The sequence below is a fragment of the Daldinia decipiens genome (genome assembly GCF_022478715.1).
Source record: "Daldinia decipiens strain CBS 113046 unplaced genomic scaffold F4813scaffold_49, whole genome shotgun sequence".
Lineage (NCBI taxonomy): Eukaryota > Fungi > Ascomycota > Sordariomycetes > Xylariales > Hypoxylaceae > Daldinia > Daldinia decipiens.
This window is the reverse complement of record NW_026054592.1, coordinates 165016-183946: the sequence shown is the minus strand read 5'-3', so window position 1 is coordinate 183946 and position 18931 is coordinate 165016. Positions and strand designations below refer to the sequence as shown.

Below are 18931 nucleotides of genomic sequence, written 5' to 3'. Positions count from 1 at the left end.
GGGCCACTCCGTCATCCCGAGGCTACCTGGGCGGCTAGACCTTGTGTGGCATACTCTATCCACGAAGGCGGCATCTAATCGGCGCAATTTACGCGGAATACTAACATATATCGTGAAACTAGTCATAGGGACCAGGAAGAGGGACTGTGAAAAGGCTTGGACGCGCGGCGCCAATGCAACGCTAAGATCCCATGATCTTCGTCTAAAACCGCTTTTTATTTTAATTTTACATCTCATGTGCGATATCTAGTCGACTAACCTAGTCCGGAAGCTATTAACGCTTTCCCCGGATTGTCGTGAGCTGGAAAAGTCCCCGATCCTAGCGGAAAACTTGGCATAGGTGAGAATAAGACTGTTATGTATATCCTTGACACGTGAGGCCGTTGGGGGGGTAATGGTCACAATCTCACGCCCCGCGCTGCTCCTCCCCCTGGGACCCGGCGGCCAACGCGTTACCGCCGGGTGCTTAAATCAATCAAGTTCTACTCCTAGGTGTATGTGTTGTCAGCACGTTCTATTGGTACGGCATATAATCTGTGTGACTCAAACTATAAGTTGCTGTATCACATATTACCTAAATTTTGAACAACGAGAAGTACCGTGCGTATTGGCATGAACTAACCCTTAGCTACAATTCTATAAACGAAATCTATTGTAAGTTATTGTTGAAGAAAATATTGTTAGAGCTCTACTCTTCTTTGTCTCAGTTGTCGATCCCCCACACACCAGCTGGGTTGGGGTTTATATAGGCTTCTGCAGAACAATAAACCGTTGAAACCGACTTATTGTTTATAGTTTGGTGTTTAACATTTGAACAACTACATAGCTACAGCTACACAGCTGTACAGCTACACGACTACACAACTACACCGACTATTGGACTCCTTCCTTCTGCAGAATACAATAGTATCGGAATAGCCAACCAAGATTCATGTAAGGGACTACCAAGCCTCAAATGACAGCAAAGACCGTGCAGGTGCAGATGCAAGACACGAGATCTCCAAAGCCAATTACGGGGAAGATACAACACGGTATACAGATGAGAAATTAGCACTGCCCCGCGCCAAGCTTGATTCCCCAGAATCGGGGGGCTGCCATAATGCCGCCTAGAAAAGCTTGGAAGCCGGGTAGAGCGGGAGCTACTTTGCGTCCGTCTCTACATGGACCAGCTGCGAAGCGGCGCAGCCCAATGATCCGAATATAAAGCCTCTAAGCTGCCGAGGCCCCCAAGCTTCGTCAAAGTGCCGGCCACAACGCCAATATACACATGTGAGCCTACTCCCCCGGGAACATGCAGACATGCCATGAGAAAGAAAAATTTTCAGGACTGTGACTTTCACAGAGCACTAGAGAGCAGCAATATGCATAACGTCCTTGGCGAAGTAGACTAAGAATAGACCCAAAATGGCAGATCAATTTTGATTTTAGAGAAACAGCCTATCCCTTGAAATAACTCTAGCTCGATTCGTTATGCGCTGTGTCTTGAGTAGGCAATAGTGTCGAAGGGCGACAAAATTTACCAGGGTTTAATAAAGCCCTAGAGCTATATATGCTCCTCTAGCATCAATAAGCTTTCCCGGACCTGCATTATGGCAGCGTGGTAGCTTGACGTGGCGGCGTGACACGGGTTTGTCTTATTCACAGCCGGAGAAAATAAACACGTCCTAAGATTGTTGTTTTCGTTCTCAAACACAAGCTGGTTCGGGTTCGCAGCAGCTGGCTGCGGTACCTGAACCCGCAGGTAAGAATGTTCGACATCGAATCTACAGGTAAATCTACGAGTGATACAAAACCTTTGCCTGGCTCTCGGTTTCCATCATTCTTTGGGCCAAGATCAGAGACAGCGGCGGCAAATCAACGGCTCTAAACGGCTGAGCGCCCCGATTCAAGAATAGTGTAGGTCACTGGATCATAACAACGTGCCCGCTCCCTCTAATATTTTCCTGTCGGGTCGCAGATCTCCTTCCTCTTCCGGGTGAGACCTATGGCCCTACCGGCACATCCCGGTCTTATTCAATGACCAGGTAAACGACCAAGTAAACATTGCTCTCCACTGTTACCTAAACTCCATTCCATGGAAGGTGGATTGCCCGATATCCATCATAGCTCCCCGAGCTCTTAGCTAAGTCTATAGGTACTGTAAATCTATGGTGGTACTAACGATCCTTATTTCGCACGCCGTCTTTTTAATTCCAACAAAGCTGGTTCCTGGTTACCGCGTGCTAACTAGCTGTCCTTTGTTTTGAATCTTGGACTCGTTGGCTTGTGACCCGCCGAGCATTCTCTTGATGTTATTGCTACCGTAGACTAATATGTCATCACAAAGGCCCGAAACACCACAGCTTCACAGAGCTCCTCGAGCACATCTTGGAGAATGGTAGCTGACTTCGTTTAGAGGTATACTATAACTATGTCGTTGTATATGAGGTAGGCCAAGACTAAATAGAGCTGGAATACGCCCCAGCCTAGGTGGTGACCTGATCATGCATGGTAGCATATATTCAGTCTTATGACTACTTTCTTTTCTCTCTATCCCTAGCCTTTGCTTAAGGTTCCCCCCAGTTCCCTGTCCGCATTGTACTTCCACACATCTGCGAAACCTTCCCTATTTGTCCACCCATCTGATCCTGTTAGCTTGGACGCCTCCAGATCCTAGATTGGCCTGCATATCTCGTACGGAGATAAGTGATTCGGAATCTTATTCAAATATCAACCTTCGTCCCAACTTCGAGCACAAGTTTTTTCTCGCCCCTTCTAAGTTTATCACATCAACATACCTTAACAGGTTTGACTGCTTTCTCTCTCTCTCTAGGTTTCCGAAATATCGGACCTTGCCCATCATCCCTTACAGGCCCCATCCAAACCTTTTCAGGTTTTCCAGGTTTTCATACCTTGGGTTGTCTACTCATTATACTTCAACATCCGTGATGAGACTTGGAAGTGTGCTGGCCGGGGTGGCCCTCCTCGGTAGCTTAGCAGATGCCGCGTCAAGCTTTAGTCCTGCAAGGCCTCCTGCAATCCCTCTAGCTGTCAAATCGCCATACCTCAACTCATGGTTAAATGTCGGTAGCGACGGCGGGAACGGAGGCTATCTTGCTGGTGAATGGCCAAAGTTCTGGAGGTATGCTTCCCCTTCCCGTGTATTTTGTTCTCTTTCACGAGCTAACTCTTACGCAGCCAACAGAACACTGGCTGGGCAGGATTCATCCGTGTAGATGGAAAAGCGTACAACTGGCTAGGCGCACCGCCTGGCGCGGATGTGGTAGACCAAACCGAGTTCTCTTACACGTCGACACGAAGCACGTTTGTGATGAACGTAGGCGGCAAGGTTGAGATGAATATCACGTTCTTGTCACCCGTAACGCCCTCTGATCTGAAACGACAATCTCTAGTGTTCTCTTACCTCGATGTTGGTGTTCACTCGCTGGACGGCGCCAGTCATGATGTTCAGTTGTACGCTGACGTCTCAGCTGGTAAGTTAGGCAAACATATTTTCGTACTGACATATTTACTCACCAATCCTCATAGAATGGGCTTCTGGTGACCTTAACGCTATTATCGAGTGGGACTACAAATCTGCCGACGGAATTGCATACCATCAGTTCGAGCGTCAGGACCAGGCGGCGATTTCCGAGAGTAACCAGCAAGCAAACTGGGGCACTTGGTTCTGGTCCACCAAAGATGCGGATAATGTGAGTACAGAAAAGCCTACTCAAATGGCCTAGCGCTGAGCAGGACTGATATAACTTCATAGCTCTCATGGCAAATCGGTGCCGACACTAACGTGAGAGGCACTTTTATCAGCGAAGGTGTTCTTCCCAATACCAAAGACCCTAACTTCCGAGCTGTACAAGATAACTGGTACGTCACGACGGGGTCTCTAACTATTGTTTTTCTGCCTCGCTCGGGTACTGATTCTTTCTGTAGGCCAGTCTTCGGTTTTTCTAGCAACCTTGGTTCTGTCGGGTCGTCTACCATTTCAACCTTGTATACGCTTGGTATGACACAGGACGGCGCAATCAACCTCTTAGGTGAAGGCAGCGACCTTACCACTTATCCTGCACTGTGGCAGAGCTATTTTGACTCTGCTGTTGACGCTGTTAGTTTTACTGATGATGTGAAATGTAAATATCCAGTCTAACAGTTGCAGGTGACATTTTTCTACAACGACTACGACGAGGTTTCGGAGCTATCTACAGACTTAGATAACAAGGTGGCCTCGGACTCTCTAGCTGCTGCAGGCCAGAACTACTTGACTTTGACGAGTCTTAGTGTCAGACAGACGTTCGGTGCCCTACAATTTACAGGAACCGACTCGGATCCTCTAGTGTTCCTCAAGGAGATCAGCTCAAACAGTGACATCCAAACTGTAGACGTCATCTTCCCCGCCATTCCGCTGATCCTATACACGAACCCCTCTCTCCTCGACTACTTGCTCAAGCCGCTGTTCCTCAACCAGGAGAGCGGCCACTACCCCAACACCAACGCTATCCACGACCTCGGTACTTTCCCTGTCGCTAAAGGCTATCCTAATGGTGATGATGAGCTCATGCCGCTAGAAGAGTGCGGTAACATGATCATCATGGTGCTTGCGTATGCGCAACGCACCGACGACAATGCTTACCTTACCCAGCACTATCCCATTCTGAAGCAATGGGCAGGCTACCTCGTAGACGAGGCCTTGATCCCCGCGGACCAAATTTCAACAGATGACTTTGCAGGCTCTCTAGCTAACCAGACGAACCTGGGACTCAAGGGAATTATCGGCCTGAAGGCTATGGCCGAGATTTCCGAACGTACAGGCAACGACGACGACGCTAAGTCGTTCGATGACACAGCGAAGTCCTACATTGAGCAGTGGCAAGGATTTGGGCTGAACACGGCAGCAGACCCGCCGCACGCGACACTGAGCTATGGAGACGACTCCTCCCACGGGTTACTCTACAACTTGTACGCCAACTCACTGCTGGGATTTGGAGATTTTGTGCCGAAGTCTGTGTATGATATACAATCAGACTTCTATCCGACGGTAGCGCTCGAGTACGGTGTACCGCTCGACACACGCCACACGTACACAAAGACGGACTGGATGCTGTGGGCTGCGGCTATCTCTAGTGAGGAGACCCGCGATACCTTCATTCGCCTGATCGCTGGCTGGATTGATAGCACGCCTACTAACAAGCCGCTCACTGATCTTTACGACGCTGGTACCGGCGATTACCCCGGCGGCCTCCAGTTCACGGCGCGACCTGTGGTCGGTGGCCACTTCGCACTGCTAGCACTACCATAGCCAAAGGATGCGACATAAAAAGGAGATTTATTAATTTTTTGTTACCACCTAATATTTCGGCATATTTCCGATATTCTATGGAGAGGCAGAGAGACGGGACATAAAATCCAACTAATTTTCTTTATATTAATTCCTAGCCTATGCCTCTCCTGTCCTCCCTCTTCGCAACCTTCGCTCCTCTCTCACGTATATATTATATTCACATGTTCAGAAGTGCGTAGTTGCCTGGCTACGTCCTCCTGTTCTGTTCATATGTTAGGATACCCAAACATCCGCTCATAAGGCATGGAAGAGGTCCAAGCTACGCGCGTATATCTTAGGCGTGCTGGGACGCGATGAAATAGGGGACGCTGGAGACAAGAGACGACAAAATTCCGCGTCACCCGTTTCAAGGGGCAATACGTTTGAGATCTACGCATTCCAATCGTTCCGTCGGAAGGATGGAAGTGAAATGGAGATAATGGTAAGCAGGATACCGGGAATACTGCGACCAGTTTCACCAGTGAACATTTTCCCAGGCAAAGCATGCATGGATGAGCATATACAGTGCACATTCATATCTTCAAAGCGACGGTGTTAGGAACCAGGGCTACATATTCTTTTCCACAATATAAGGTCTCTTGTTGAATCTTGTCTTACATTGACTACGTAAACTTGTTGGCATCTTCGTAGGATTACGCAGTATAGAGGACATGGAGAAATCGCCTAGATGAATCTCTCTTCATAGATTAGAGGTCTCAGTTCTGGAATGTAAAATGGTTCACAAATATCCGGTTCCTGGTCTAGAACACCTACCTCCCGAACATATAGTGATTGGACAATGACTTGGTGTAATGTTGTAGATCAGGTACGAACGACGTAAGGGAGTGTGAATATTGACTATGAATGTGCATACATACATACCTCATATGTACATAGCAGCCAAGAATGAAAAGGGGTAAGGATAAACCCAGCAGAATACGAGAAGATATTCCCGTGGGGTTGGCGAAGTACAACGTTAAAATCATGCATGAACAGATTATATCACATCTCATCATCGAATCTAACGCATCGAACGTATCGAACGAATATATCATCATCACTAAGCCAAGGTTATGCCAACCTTTTATTTCCATCAAGAAAAACGTCGCAAATCAGATCAGCCATCACATACATATATAGAACAATCTCCAATTTACCCCTGCACTAATAACCGCCGAACCGCTTAGTTTTCCAGATCCAAGGGACAGGGAGTTCCCCCTCTGCCCCCTTTCCGTTCCCCAAGTATTCCCGATCTTTGTAGGTATCGCGGTAATATCTATCTACCTCCTATCTATCCAACCTGATTTATCCGACAAGACAGACCTGCATTACATCGCATCGAGTTTCCTGTCCTCGTGTTCTAAGAAAACCTAACGCGCCGCTGACGGCACCGCGCATCACCATCGAAACACTCCGAGCTTTATGGTAGCACATTCATTCTATTTTGTACCTACCTATGCATGAAGTCCCTGCTGTAAGATATGATATGATGTGCAAATAAAATGGTGTAAACAAACAAACAAAGCGATACGACCCGGAGCACCGGGCGGAACTACTTCATTGGATCGCTCTACAAGTTCTCGATCAGGCGATCATCGATCATTGATCATCAACAAGTTCGAACTCACCACTTACACCCTCGAACTCCGTGATCTGCCCCGCCAAGTTCTTGGCATCACCAAAATACCGGATCCGGTAGCGTCCCGGCTCCGCCCACGGGTCCGCCGTCTCCCAGGTTATTTCAACCTCGCTGGTACCCAGTAGCTCGCTGGTGCGGCGCCACCGGAACACCAGGTGCCAGTCGCTGTCGTCACGGAATACTTTCCATACTCCATCGATGAGTTTCTCAACGAGGGCATAATTCCGCTCGAGGCGGAGACTATTTCTTGGGTTGGCACCGACGAATTTCGTAGTTACTCGTACGCCTTTTTGGTACTTCTCTTCTACGTCTTGCTTAACGTCGCCGAAACTTCTAAAGAGAGGCGGGGAATCGTGAATGACATGAGGGATGAAGCTAAGACTACGATTGCTGTTATCTGGTGGTTGTGGTCCTTTCGGTGGCCGGCTGTTAGCCGACGAACTCAAGGACGATATCCAGGACAGAGTGACGTTTATATAGGCCGCCAAGGTGTGCGGCCCGTATAGTGTGCTCGCACCTTCGTATCGTTGAATCCTATTTTTGAACGTAAGCCTTACTGAATTTTGCATAAAATGCTATGCACCGCACTAAAGTTAAATTGGGAAGATCCACAAGGATAGACGACGAGTCTCCACGTAGATATCATGGTTATATCGTGGTTGTAGAAGTGTAAACGACCGCCAGTACGAAAAACCAAGAAAAATGTGTAATAAATAGCTGCATGCGAAGAGACAAGAATTATGCTTACCCGTATTCTTCTTCCGTGGTGATATAATGCGTGTAGCTATTTGCAGGTCCACCGAGAACAACGACAGGGGAGGCCGATCGAGCCTCATCTGCAAACAGCGCCGTGACCTCGTCACCAACTGCGTTTTTCCAGCGTCGTCCAGCCATGGTTGTTGCTTCACCCGGACTAACAATAATTACCAACTGGCCGACGTGGAAAACTTGTACATCAACAACGTTTGGAGTCCATTGATACGGGCTAGACATCTCACCGACATCAAGTAAGATGGGTTTTGGGGCGTGACATGCGATTTGTTCCTTTGTTGGATTCTTCAACATACCGCCTACTATACGCCATACTGGAGATGTGTTCGAAGCATTGTTGTTATGTTGAGTGAAGTCGAAAGCACCAGGTCCATCAGAGGTACCAGCTGCAAAGGAGTGACCCAATGCTGCAGGACATGTTCTGACTTCCGTTCCGTTGGGTAATTGGAATTGATGATTAGACATATTGTGAAATGTATGGAAGGACTTTACCCAGCTCCCGCGTACTGGGTTCGGTTCTTGGTTGAGTTGATCGTAGAGCTTCTTTGCAGGTTCGAATTGACGTTTACCAACCTCGAAGCATGAAGATGTCCCTTCATCGTCAGCCGTGAAAAAGGGGCCCCGAGCATGACAATGCTGAGATCTACCATTGCTGCAAGTGCTATTCTCAAAACTGCACATTTGTCCTGAACCGTCTTCACACCATGCTCCAAGAACATTGGGACTAGTATCACCGACATTTGCTTGCGAGAAGCCGGCAACAAAACCCTCTGCTGCAGTTTCATCACCTGCAACGCTCTTCTCAAACAGATATGCCGCCACTCCTTTATTATCGCCTGATATCAAAGTGTTGTTTCCAAGCACTGAGGTCCCATGCGTAGGGAACCAAGTAAGGACGCCAATGTTTTTGCCATCCGAAACTCGTTGGAATTTAAGCATAGTAAGGTCCTTCTCTACGGATCCATCATCTTCGGAACTAACATTGTGTTTCGCACGTTCTTCTTCCGGATTTGCGAGATAAGCGAAAAGGCTCCTGTTGATATTGGCCCCAAATACTTTAGTAGATCCAACACTGAGGTAACCCAGCGCAAGGCTTTCGTGCGCACGACGAACGGATAGGAGAGCACCATCGACTATAGCCCGATAACTCTGCTGGTCAAAGCCCTTGCTCGTGATCTGAGGTAACAGGTAATTGAGCCAAGCACCAGGGCCTGAATGTGAATGGGTGCCCGTCACAGCCAGATTGTGATGCCCGTAGTTTTCATATTCAGACCCCAGTTCATCCAATCCCGACAAGATACCATATCGGATAGCCGTATCGCCGGACTGAGTGTCAAGAACGAGGTATACGAATCGATCGGAGGGATTAGTAGGGTCGGCTACGATAAATGCTCGTGAATGGAGTCGTTGTCGCAAACCGGTTCCGATCTGATGCGGGTCGGCATAGCCCATTAAGTTGATCTCGACGCAAGGACTAAGATCCAGAAAATATGAGTATTATCACCAGAAAATAGTTTAGGGTTTATATAAATGCTCACCCAGTAATATCAGCCTTTCCAACTCCAATGAGATATTCATCGTCTCTACCATATGACTCTCCCTTCCAACTCTCCCCTGAGTAAGACGGCCATAACTTAAGACTCTGCGTCAGGCGTTGCGGCGTGAGACACGCGATCGAAAATAATATCGCAAACGGTAGGAATATTAGAAGTAATCTGGGTATTAGACTATTTCGAGCATCGCTGCTGTGATCTTGTCGCAATCCCGAGAGTAAGGGGGAGCCATCCCCATCTTTGTCGCTTTCTCGGCCCCGTGGCATATTGGCTCTCTTATTCTACTAAATAACACGGTATCAAGCGACTGGAAGCTAATTGTTCGGATACGATGGGCGCTACCCAGTATTTCTAGTCGGGGTGGGCTGCCCAAGGACCAGCGAGCGAGTCATTCAGCACAGCAACCAGAGGAGCTGGAGTGGCGGTTGTGTAGATATAACTAAATGCTATAACGGAATCATTCCCAAGGGTATTGTGCTGAGTATCTCGACGTAATAGTATTAACGCACACGTAGCGACTCGACTAAAATAAAAATACAAACCTAATCCTAGTTAAATGATGTCTTCCTTAGAACCCATCGCGAAGGCGCACCTGCCTATGTAGGTTCTAGGTACATACGGCAAGTATACGTCATTAGCAGCTCATTAGCAGCGAAACCCCTGCTGCAAACCCCCACTCTAGGCAATTCGAGGACCCCATTGCGACCGTTTTTCGCCTTTGCCGGTTCCCGCTGCGCTAAACGCAAAACAGCTGCTGGCACCTGCGCGTTTTGATAGCGATAGCGATATCAAAATTCCCGTTCCCGTTCGCAATCGCGTTCTTTTACGTCCTATTCGCGGTATTCAATTAGCGACAGACCAGACAGACAGATATAATTGACACCCATACGTTAGTCTATTATTAACTCTAAGAGCTCGACGTATCCACCATGTCCTTCTCCGTCCGCACTACGATCCATGAGTCTCTCCCTTGTAAGCTTCCAAGTTCCCCTTACACGGTGGCTATCACCCAATACTTATTTCAAGTACCTACATTGATATACATTCAAACTAACATCACCAACTAGACGTCGACCCCGAACCCACGCCAGCCGAGCGCGCAGCCGCTGAATCCCTAATCGCCCAAGAACAGCAATTCTCCGACTCTCCGGCTCCCTCCAACCTCCCCCCAGTCCCCTCCCCAAATTTCACCCCCGCCATAACCGGCGAACTCGCACGCATCGCCTCTAAGCAACCCCTACGCGCAATCGATCTAACCCGGTATGAAGCCAGCGACATCGACTCCTCCACATCCTCTGACCCCTCACATTTACAAACCGAACTCTCGCGGGCTTACACCGCAGCCACATACCTATCCGGCCGACACACACATCTACAGCTTCTAGACAGCTTCGGCAAGAACGCCTGGTTAGTCGGAAACTGGCAACTAGAAGCCGAGCTGCGGGATTTGGAGCGAGAACTCGACGCCGCTAAGAAGGAGATCGACGTCGTTAATATTCAACGGAAGCGTGTCCAAGATGAGGTTGGCGGCGAGCTGAAAGGGCTCGACGAGGCTTGGAGACGAGGTATCGGTAAGGTGCTCGAGACCGAGATTGCTACCGAAGGATTGAGGCAGCAGGTTTTGGAAAGGCAAAGAGGTAGCGCGTGAAACTATTGCTAGATTGAGTATTACATGGAAGAAAAGAAGACAAGGAAAGGATCCTGGGTAATGCGGGCCGGGAGACGGCGTTACGGTTGAAATTTGAGGAAACGTGGTACCAACTCATAACAGAATCACGATACCAGCTTAGGTCCTGTATGGAACAAGTTCAGATAGGTAAACTACCTCTGCTGCGGTATCAATAGCTACCACAAGTCCTATTTAATACGGAAAACGAGGGTAATTCCGAGAACGCCTCCTCCAAAAATGAATGCTGCCATCCGTCGTCTAAACTACCCCCCTTTCCTAGAGTGTCATGTCTAATCCTCACTGCCTATACATTGGAAATACGTAGTCAATTAAAATGTCGCGTGTAAGGGGTCAACGTCTTCAACCCCTGACTTAACACCTACGTACTTGGTTCTCCTCATGATACCCTCGACAGGTCCAAGTAGTCTCTGGAACGCGTTTTTGCCCAGAGTCGCAACTTTCACCTCAGTGGCACTGATGACGTCCGCAGCACGGGGCTTATCGTCCAAGAGCGCAAGCTCACCGAAGAAATCACCTTTCTTATAATGTTTCACCGACTCCGATCCCCCGTTCTTGAAGGCGTCTGCCTCGCCGTCCTCTAGGAGAAAGAATGAGGTACCGATATCTCCTTGCTTGATGATAGTGTAGCCCTTGGGAAACTTCTTCGTCTCCAACGCGTCGGCGATCTTCGATCTTTCGTAGGGCGTGAGAGAAGATAAGAGCGGCACCTCCTCCAGGAAGCTTTCGTATAATCTTCTACGCGCAAATGTAGACTCCATGAGAATCCGACGGAATGTGACGCGATCAAGCGCCCATAATGTGCAGCCAGACTCAGCAGAAGTAACAGTGGCGGCTCTCGGCGCATTGTACATCAAGGCCAGCTCACCAAAAGAGCCCCCGGACTGTATGGTCCCTACTCTGTTGCCCATACCATCAGGACCGGGTTGGAGTGAGCCCGCATCGTTGACGTATACGTCAAAAGAGCCCCTTTCGACGATATAAAAGTAGTCACCCGCATCACCTTGGGTAATAACCTATACTAACGTTAGGCTCTAACATGGGCATTGAGAGGGAGCGATGCATACTTTGATATCCTTAGCCGGAATTGGCTTTTCTTGTAGAGCGCCTAAGATCTGAGCATTTTGCTCGTCATCCAAGTGACTAAATAGGAAGTTGCCTTCGATGGCCTTCTTCAACCTCTCTAGCTGTTCGGCGGTTTTAGGGTACGATGGAGGTGTCCAGTTATCATTAACATCCGCCACTGGCTTCAACGATTCGGCGGAAACCGAGGTGCGACGGCCAAAGTTGTATTGGGCTGGGTAACTATCAGGATTTGGCGGCGTTCTGAACGCGGATGGAGGACCATCTAGCGACCCGTCCAAGGAACCACCAAAGGGGCCGCGGAAAGAAGCGCTAGGTATGGTGGTCACAAATGTACTAGGCCTTAATGACGGCGTTGTGGGCGAAGTGATGGTGTCGTTCTCGTCTTCCTCAACTACGTTTAATAAACCAGGTGGTGTGCTTCTGCCAGACTCGGATTTAGCCCCATCGTTATTGAAAGGGTTAGAGTTTGCCGCGAAAGGGCTCGTGAATGTTGTTCCCGACATGGTGCTAGTTCTATAGATTGGTGAAGAGCCTCTAGTTTTAAGATAGGTAGCACGTTCGTCGGCGAGACGACGAAGAAAATAGTCGGAGCAAAATTGTAGGATATCGGGTGGGTTTTTCAGCCGGACTTGATTTTCAAGGATTTCTATCTCATCTTGGTAAGCAACAGGTAGAGACATGGCGCATAAGGTAGCAAGAAGCAAAAATAAGGCAATCTATGAAAGCCTCGAGGACTCAATAGCTCAAGCTATATGGTCGGGGGCATAGGTAGATGCTTTCTGAATAAGAAACGTTCAGACTAGTGAGTAAAGGAAATATTGATTATAGTATTACCTAGGGGGTCACCTCAGAAGATATGGGTGCGATATACGTACAATATACGTGTTGCTGACTATTGATCTTGGTGGTTCTTGGAAATTCAAGTCGCTAGCATATCCAGCTCGGATTAGCCGACAGTTTGCTCATCAGAGGAAAACCAGGAAATGATAAGACGCTAAGGGAGAGAGCTGTAAGTAGGAGGTAGTAGGTACTACACAAGATGAGGCTATGCTCTAAAATCTGGCGAGGGCACGAATAGAAGTATGGTGGGCGCTGCGTAAGCAGGACAATGATAATTTCAATGATGAATGACAGGGTGAAAAAGGAAGATAAACTGGAAAAGGTAGGTATATACGTAGAAAATTAGGAAAAATTGGGAGGACAGCAGCTGAATGAACCAGGGTAATCTGAACAAGTGAAAGGTATAGAAGAATATGTAGCTATAGATAAATGGATAAGGGGGAATGTGGAAATGGAGATAAAAAATGCAGGTACAACTACTTTACTTACTATTGTGAGGTACGCAGTCGACACAGCCCGACGCAGCTGACTTTGCTCGTGACTGTTTTTTAGGTTGACAGTACTGCGGATAGTACTGCGTGAGACTTGTCCTTATCCAAGTAGCAAGCCTTATGTAGCTACAGCTCTCCAAGATGTCCGTCCGGGTGGGATGTCGTAGGAGGAATACGGGACACGGGAAATGAGGAGGGGTAGGAAATAAGGTCAAATCAATCAAGTCCCCCTTTTACTCTGAATATACCACTGTGAAAAGTGTACGAATATTAGTTCTGTAGACAAGTGCGGAGCAGTATAATAGGAATAGGATAGATTCTGTCAGGTTGTGGCAAAAGAGTGACGATTGAGGGGGATGAGTGATGCTAAGTTGCTTAGGTTAGGTAGGTCTTGAAAAGAAGACGATCACGAACGGCTCTTGGTTCCTTAGCCCTTGGGAATTTGGGGGAGTGGGTCTTGTTTAAGATGCCATTCCCCAGTTAAAAGCGCAGTAAAAAGACCCTAAGAAGGCCCCAGCTTCTTTTTCCTTGGAGCTTCTTTGCGTTCGTTGCCTTCTTCGCGCCTTCCAGAAGGGCGCACAGGCCTCTAAGACATCCGTGTCCTACAACTAAAGGTACCTGCTGAAATCTGCAGCTTTCCAGTGCCTATCGTACCTATATTGAGCGGTACATCGCTTTAACTTTAATTTTTATTACCTACAGCCGAATGCTGAATGATGCAATAGAATTTGACAGGACGTAAGGCACTCAAGCCTTAGAACCCGAAACGATCCGGAATTTATTGCACATACGTATTCTTACCTGCCCGTCAAAAAAGAAATCAAGCTGATTGATACTTGGCCCCTATCATGTCTGAAAGGTGTGTAACGCAGACAATGAGGTGCTTGTGAAACCTGTTGGTCTCCAAGCGGAAGGGGGTTTGGTTTCCTTCGCAGTCACCAGTCATGGCACCTAAGATTGATGTTCGTTAGCTCCTTCTGGAAAATCCCACATCCAAGTCTAATTGGTCCAAGCTCCCCAGCTGTAAAAAGGCGGCAAGCCCTTGACAGACTTGACAGGCAGACAAGGTGCTTATTCTTACATGTACATACCTCGTTGACTCAAACAATCATGTACCTATTGCCGATGCATATGTACATGTAGTATTGATTTCTTTTTATAAGTCCATTCGCTTTTCAGTAATGACTTGACATGATAATCTCACCGCTTATTTTCTTTTTCTTTTCCGACCTTCTCGGGCTTTATGCATTTGATATGACTGAGAATAAGTTCATTCGTAGCCTCGAAGTTGCGATAGTTGGTTCGTCAGCACAATATGAGTTATTTCCACCACCTACTTCCATAGCTCAGCTAGCAAGCCACATATGTCTAGCTATATAGGTACCTACACATGGAGGCCTATATGTGCCTACCTAAGGTATGATAGGATACGGTCGGCAGAACTAGATAGGCGGATAAGTAGACCAAAATTAGAATCTTATGATTACTTGCATTCTTGCGTTACCGTCTCACCTAAGATTTCGCCTCTTAGTCAGCCTTCTATCACATTTATGTCGCTTTAACTGCGCTCGTCAATTATGACTATTGTTATTGATGCCTTAAGAGATTACATGTGTATATATAAGCCTTATAATACACGCTACTTTACCTGTGGTGAATCTGTACGCGTCTTTGCGGTTTAGAAGGTAAATGCAGAGTTCAAGCTGTCTAACCTAGACTAATCTTAAATTCTACTATATGTAGGATTGACTCCAAATATCCAAAACAGTAGGTTGGTTATATGGGATAGTTTTAACTTAGTGTATTGTATGCAGACAGGAAATGCTCTAGTGGCTAAGATTAGTATCTCTTACTCATAAACTTACAGTATAATTGGCGAGGAAGGCAATAGAAAAAGGTCAAATAGTTCAAGAATAGAGAATACTAACCTAAAATCATGTTGTCGAGTAAATCTCATCTCGATATTCATAGTAGTAACATTTCATATGTAAAGATCGAGGTCGACGAAGCAAGAGAGAATTTATTAAATAAAGATAAATAGAAGCAATCCATCCGCTCTTTCTCTTATAATACGACTAAAATGATCCTATGGCTCTATTCTGGCCAGGGCTACTCAAAGCATCGTCAAGGTACAATATAGTACCAGTTTTCCTATCGACCTCTCACCTGTCGCATGTAATGAAATTAACCAGCATTCCACTGCAAATCTACGCAGCAGAAACTAACTTCTCCTCCTTACGCCGCTGTTCTTCCTCCAGCACCTCCCTCTGTCGGTGCGCAGCCTCACCTACAGCCTTCATACCTTTCTTCCGCTGCCGCTCCTCGTAGAGATCTCTGCTCTTCATGATACGCTGCACGATAGTACCCGCGTTTACGTCCTGGAACTCGTGGCTCTGAACCTCCTGGAAGATTCCCATTTCCTTCGGCACAGCATACGGGTCGTACGAGAGCGGCATGAACGATGTTGGTCCGTGGTACACAGCATCAGGGGTGCCCCACGGAGAGCTCGTGAGGTATGATTTGGTTGGCGAGAAAGGGGCGCCGAAGATGACGGCGTTGACGTACTGTTGATAATTAGCAATATATTACTGAAATGAAAAAAAGAGAGGGGGGGGGAACTGTTGAGGAAAAAGAGGCTACGTACCCGACATTGAAGCACGCATAGACCGCGCTCATAGATGTTCATAATCGGATAGTTGACTCCCTTCCAGTAGTTAATAACCTCATCATCATGAACTCCAGCAACAACGAAGACAGGCCCGTAATCAGCGCCCTTGCCTCGGCGTTCGTCGACAGCTTGCTGATCATACCAGCCCTCTTGTCTCGCTAGCTTCTCTTCAGTGAGAACGACTTGGCGTAGAAATTCGATATGTCCGCTAGAAAATAGATCGAATCCCCCGTCGACGTAAACGACTCTTTGGCCAGGTTTCGGACCATGCCCCTTCAGTAACGGGCGGAACGAACCCTTCTCATCCGTGATTTCGGTCTTCGCGGCGGTGGAGGCTGACCAGAAATACACACCCGCGCCGGGATTCTTCCCAGACTCGTCAGTAGCGTACTGGCGAATTCGATTCAACATAGCTTCTCCTTCTGACTTCCTCTCGGCTTCGATACCGCTACCCTCTTGGCCGTTGAGAACCCTCTCTAGGGACTTGATAAAATGCGTTCTGGTGCATAATAACATACGGCCGACGAGATCGGTGGTCGATATGCTAGGGGTGCGCTTAACGACTTTGAATCGACCCGCCGCCTTAACGAAGCGGTAGCAGTCCTCGCCACTGCTATCAGACGTGATATCGTCGCCGTGCACCACGTACTTGCAGCCGAAGTGACTTATGAAATCCAGCTGCGTAACATACGGTGCGTATGCGACGGACTGGGTAACCCAGCGACAAGCATCCACTGCGGCGAGCCTTTTTCATGTAACTCCAGAGATCAGCAGAATGCTCTTGAAAGTGCGATCCGGGAAGAGCTATCCGTACCGTTCTCGAAGATTCATTACCGTAGGACCTTTATTTTCCAGGATGGCCTCGTCGGAATGCACACCGACGTATAGCTCCGTGCCGAGTTGGCGCGCCTGTAGCATAGCGCCTGCATGGCCGTGGTGGAAGAAATCCCAGCATCCGTCGACCCAAATCCGATCATCTAGTAGCTCAGGGGCTGGCGGTCCGGATAGGACCTCTTGCTCCGAACTCATGGTAAAGAACCGTTGACGATAGGGGGGGAAAAACCAGATTGTCTAAAATAGAATAAGGAGTAGCTGATTTAGGTAGGAAGCTGTGCAACTTGTGCCTGTCTATCTAAGTCGGCTAAGGTTGCTACCTATGTACCTCTTACTTACATATATTAGGTACCTAAACTACCTAACCTTAAGTACATGTAGAAAGTTAAAAGGGGTGAAGCCGTTGGTACCGTATGATATACTGTGTTTAACATGTTGTTATGCACACTAAATACGACCCCTCATCTCGGGACCATATCGATAAGAGCTCCGTAACTAAGCTCCGTGACCCCACTATCGCATGCCGATATCATAAGTTCCAAGGTTCAAATGTTCCAAGCAGCCGGTTTACATGCAGCTCCCTGCCTATCCCACATAATCCCATCTTTACCCCAGCAATTCGCAAACCCTCAAAACCTCACACAATGTCCTCAGAAACCACTGCCTCAAACGGCGGCCTAACTCCCGACCAACTCGCTACCTTTCAGCGCGACGGGTACCTCATCATTCCCGACGCCCTTCCCCTCACAACCGTGCAAGCCCTCCTCGCCGAAACGCACAAGCTCCTAGAGGATTTCCCACTGTCCTCGCATCCCCTAACACGGTTCAGCACCGGCGAGAAGTCCGCCCACGTCGGCGACGAGTACTTCCTAACGTCCGGCGACAAAGTGCGCTTCTTCTTCGAGGAGGACGCCTTCGACACCCAGGGCAACTTAACCAAGCCCAAAGCGCGCGCCATAAACAAGATAGGGCACGCTTTGCATGCTCTCTCACCACCGTTTGCGGCGCTTCTGGATCCGGCGCTGAATCCGGATTTACTGGGCGCGGGGACCAGTGGGGGTAGCGTGGAAGCGGGCCGTAAGGAGAGTCATCCAGCGGCGGTCGCGCGCGCGCTCGGGTTTAGGGATCCGAGATGTCTCCAGAGCATGGTCATATGCAAGCAGCCGGAGATCGGGGGCGCGGTGCCGCCGCATCAGGATAGCACGTTCCTGTACACGGAGCCGCCGAGCGCCGTGGGGTTCTGGTATGCGCTCGAGGACGCGACAGCCGAGAACGGATGTCTAAGTTTCCTTTCAGGGAGTCACCTATGGGCGCCTATTCGGCAACGATTCGTGCGCGCTCAGGGTGGAGGCACCGAGTTTGCGGATAATGAAGAAGCGAAGTTTCCGCCAGGTGAGGAGTATGGGAAGAAGGACGGACAGAACGAGAATGGTGAGTATAAGATAGGCGAGGTTAAGGCGGGCTCGCTGGTGTTGATACATGGTAATTTGCTGCACAAGAGCGAGAAGAATCTGAGTCAGAAGGGACGCATTATTTATACATTCCATGTTATTGAGGGCGAGGGGACGAAGTACGATGAGCGCAATTGGCTTCAACCGCCGGCGGATGGGTTTACACGATTATATAGAGATTAATTCGACTAGGAGTACTTCGTATTAAGTAGCTTACATGAGGTCGGGGGTCCTAAGTTAGGTTTAGAGTGTATTAGTTATGTAGATCGTTAAGCAGGAAAACCTGTCAATGTATTAAATCAACTACTCGATCCAAGGGGAATAGACAAGTTTCCTCAAAGATGTTCTAAGGGCCCTGAGGTAGGAATTTCCCGTTCTCTAGATGTCCGAATAGGACTATGGCGACGTTCTGAAGGAGGAAATATACTATATTTTATTGACATAGGACACCTTTGCCGAACAAAAGCATACCCTACAGTTCCGGCTCTCTTGGTATTGTCCCTCTGCCCCCCTTTAATACGCCAGGCTAGAGGACATCGAAGTATAAAATACCTTCCTCGGGACGCAACCACGCTGCGTCGACTGGAACCTATGAGCTGC

At 48.2% G+C, this 18931-nt stretch overlaps 6 protein-coding genes across 6 annotated transcripts; 3 read left to right on the top strand and 3 right to left on the bottom strand.

Moving 5' to 3' along the window:
- Positions 1-2927: 2927 nt before the first annotated feature.
- F4813DRAFT_383360 (glutaminase GtaA) lies at positions 2928-5290 on the top strand (the record flags this gene model as incomplete). Its single annotated transcript, XM_049245932.1, has 6 exons — positions 2928-3121; positions 3178-3473; positions 3529-3692; positions 3755-3861; positions 3928-4099; positions 4151-5290. 6 exons carry the CDS (start codon positions 2928-2930, stop codon positions 5288-5290), a joined length of 2073 nt encoding a protein of 690 aa, XP_049095333.1.
- Positions 5291-6910: 1620 nt separating this feature from the next.
- On the bottom strand, positions 6911-9540 carry F4813DRAFT_393815 (Neutral/alkaline nonlysosomal ceramidase; the record flags this gene model as incomplete). Its single annotated transcript, XM_049247476.1, has 3 exons — positions 6911-7484; positions 7699-9195; positions 9260-9540. The coding sequence occupies 3 exons, from the start codon at positions 9538-9540 to the stop codon at positions 6911-6913; spliced, it is 2352 nt and encodes a 783-aa protein (XP_049095332.1).
- A 429-nt stretch (positions 9541-9969) lies between these two features.
- Positions 9970-11065, top strand: F4813DRAFT_375188 (Pre-mRNA-splicing factor SPF27). The gene is made up of 2 exons (XM_049244984.1): positions 9970-10246; positions 10342-11065. Exons 1-2 carry the CDS (start codon positions 10204-10206, stop codon positions 10920-10922), a joined length of 624 nt encoding a protein of 207 aa, XP_049095331.1. The 5' UTR covers positions 9970-10203; the 3' UTR covers positions 10923-11065.
- On the bottom strand, positions 11066-12877 carry F4813DRAFT_375186 (camp-dependent protein kinase regulatory subunit). Its single transcript, XM_049244983.1, has 2 exons — positions 12029-12877; positions 11066-11977 (listed from the first exon to the last, which is right to left on the bottom strand). Exons 1-2 carry the CDS (start codon positions 12725-12727, stop codon positions 11273-11275), a joined length of 1404 nt encoding a protein of 467 aa, XP_049095330.1. The 5' UTR covers positions 12728-12877; the 3' UTR covers positions 11066-11272.
- Positions 12878-15378: 2501 nt separating this feature from the next.
- F4813DRAFT_375176 (phosphoethanolamine cytidylyltransferase-like protein) lies at positions 15379-17223 on the bottom strand. The gene is made up of 3 exons (XM_049244982.1): positions 16861-17223; positions 16023-16791; positions 15379-15942 (listed from the first exon to the last, which is right to left on the bottom strand). The coding sequence occupies exons 1-3, from the start codon at positions 17073-17075 to the stop codon at positions 15586-15588; spliced, it is 1341 nt and encodes a 446-aa protein (XP_049095329.1). The 5' UTR covers positions 17076-17223; the 3' UTR covers positions 15379-15585.
- Positions 17224-17341: 118 nt separating this feature from the next.
- Positions 17342-18750, top strand: F4813DRAFT_375175 (phytanoyl-CoA dioxygenase). Its single transcript, XM_049244981.1, has one exon. The coding sequence runs from the start codon at positions 17525-17527 to the stop codon at positions 18512-18514; it is 990 nt and encodes a 329-aa protein (XP_049095328.1). The 5' UTR covers positions 17342-17524; the 3' UTR covers positions 18515-18750.
- Positions 18751-18931: the final 181 nt, after the last annotated feature.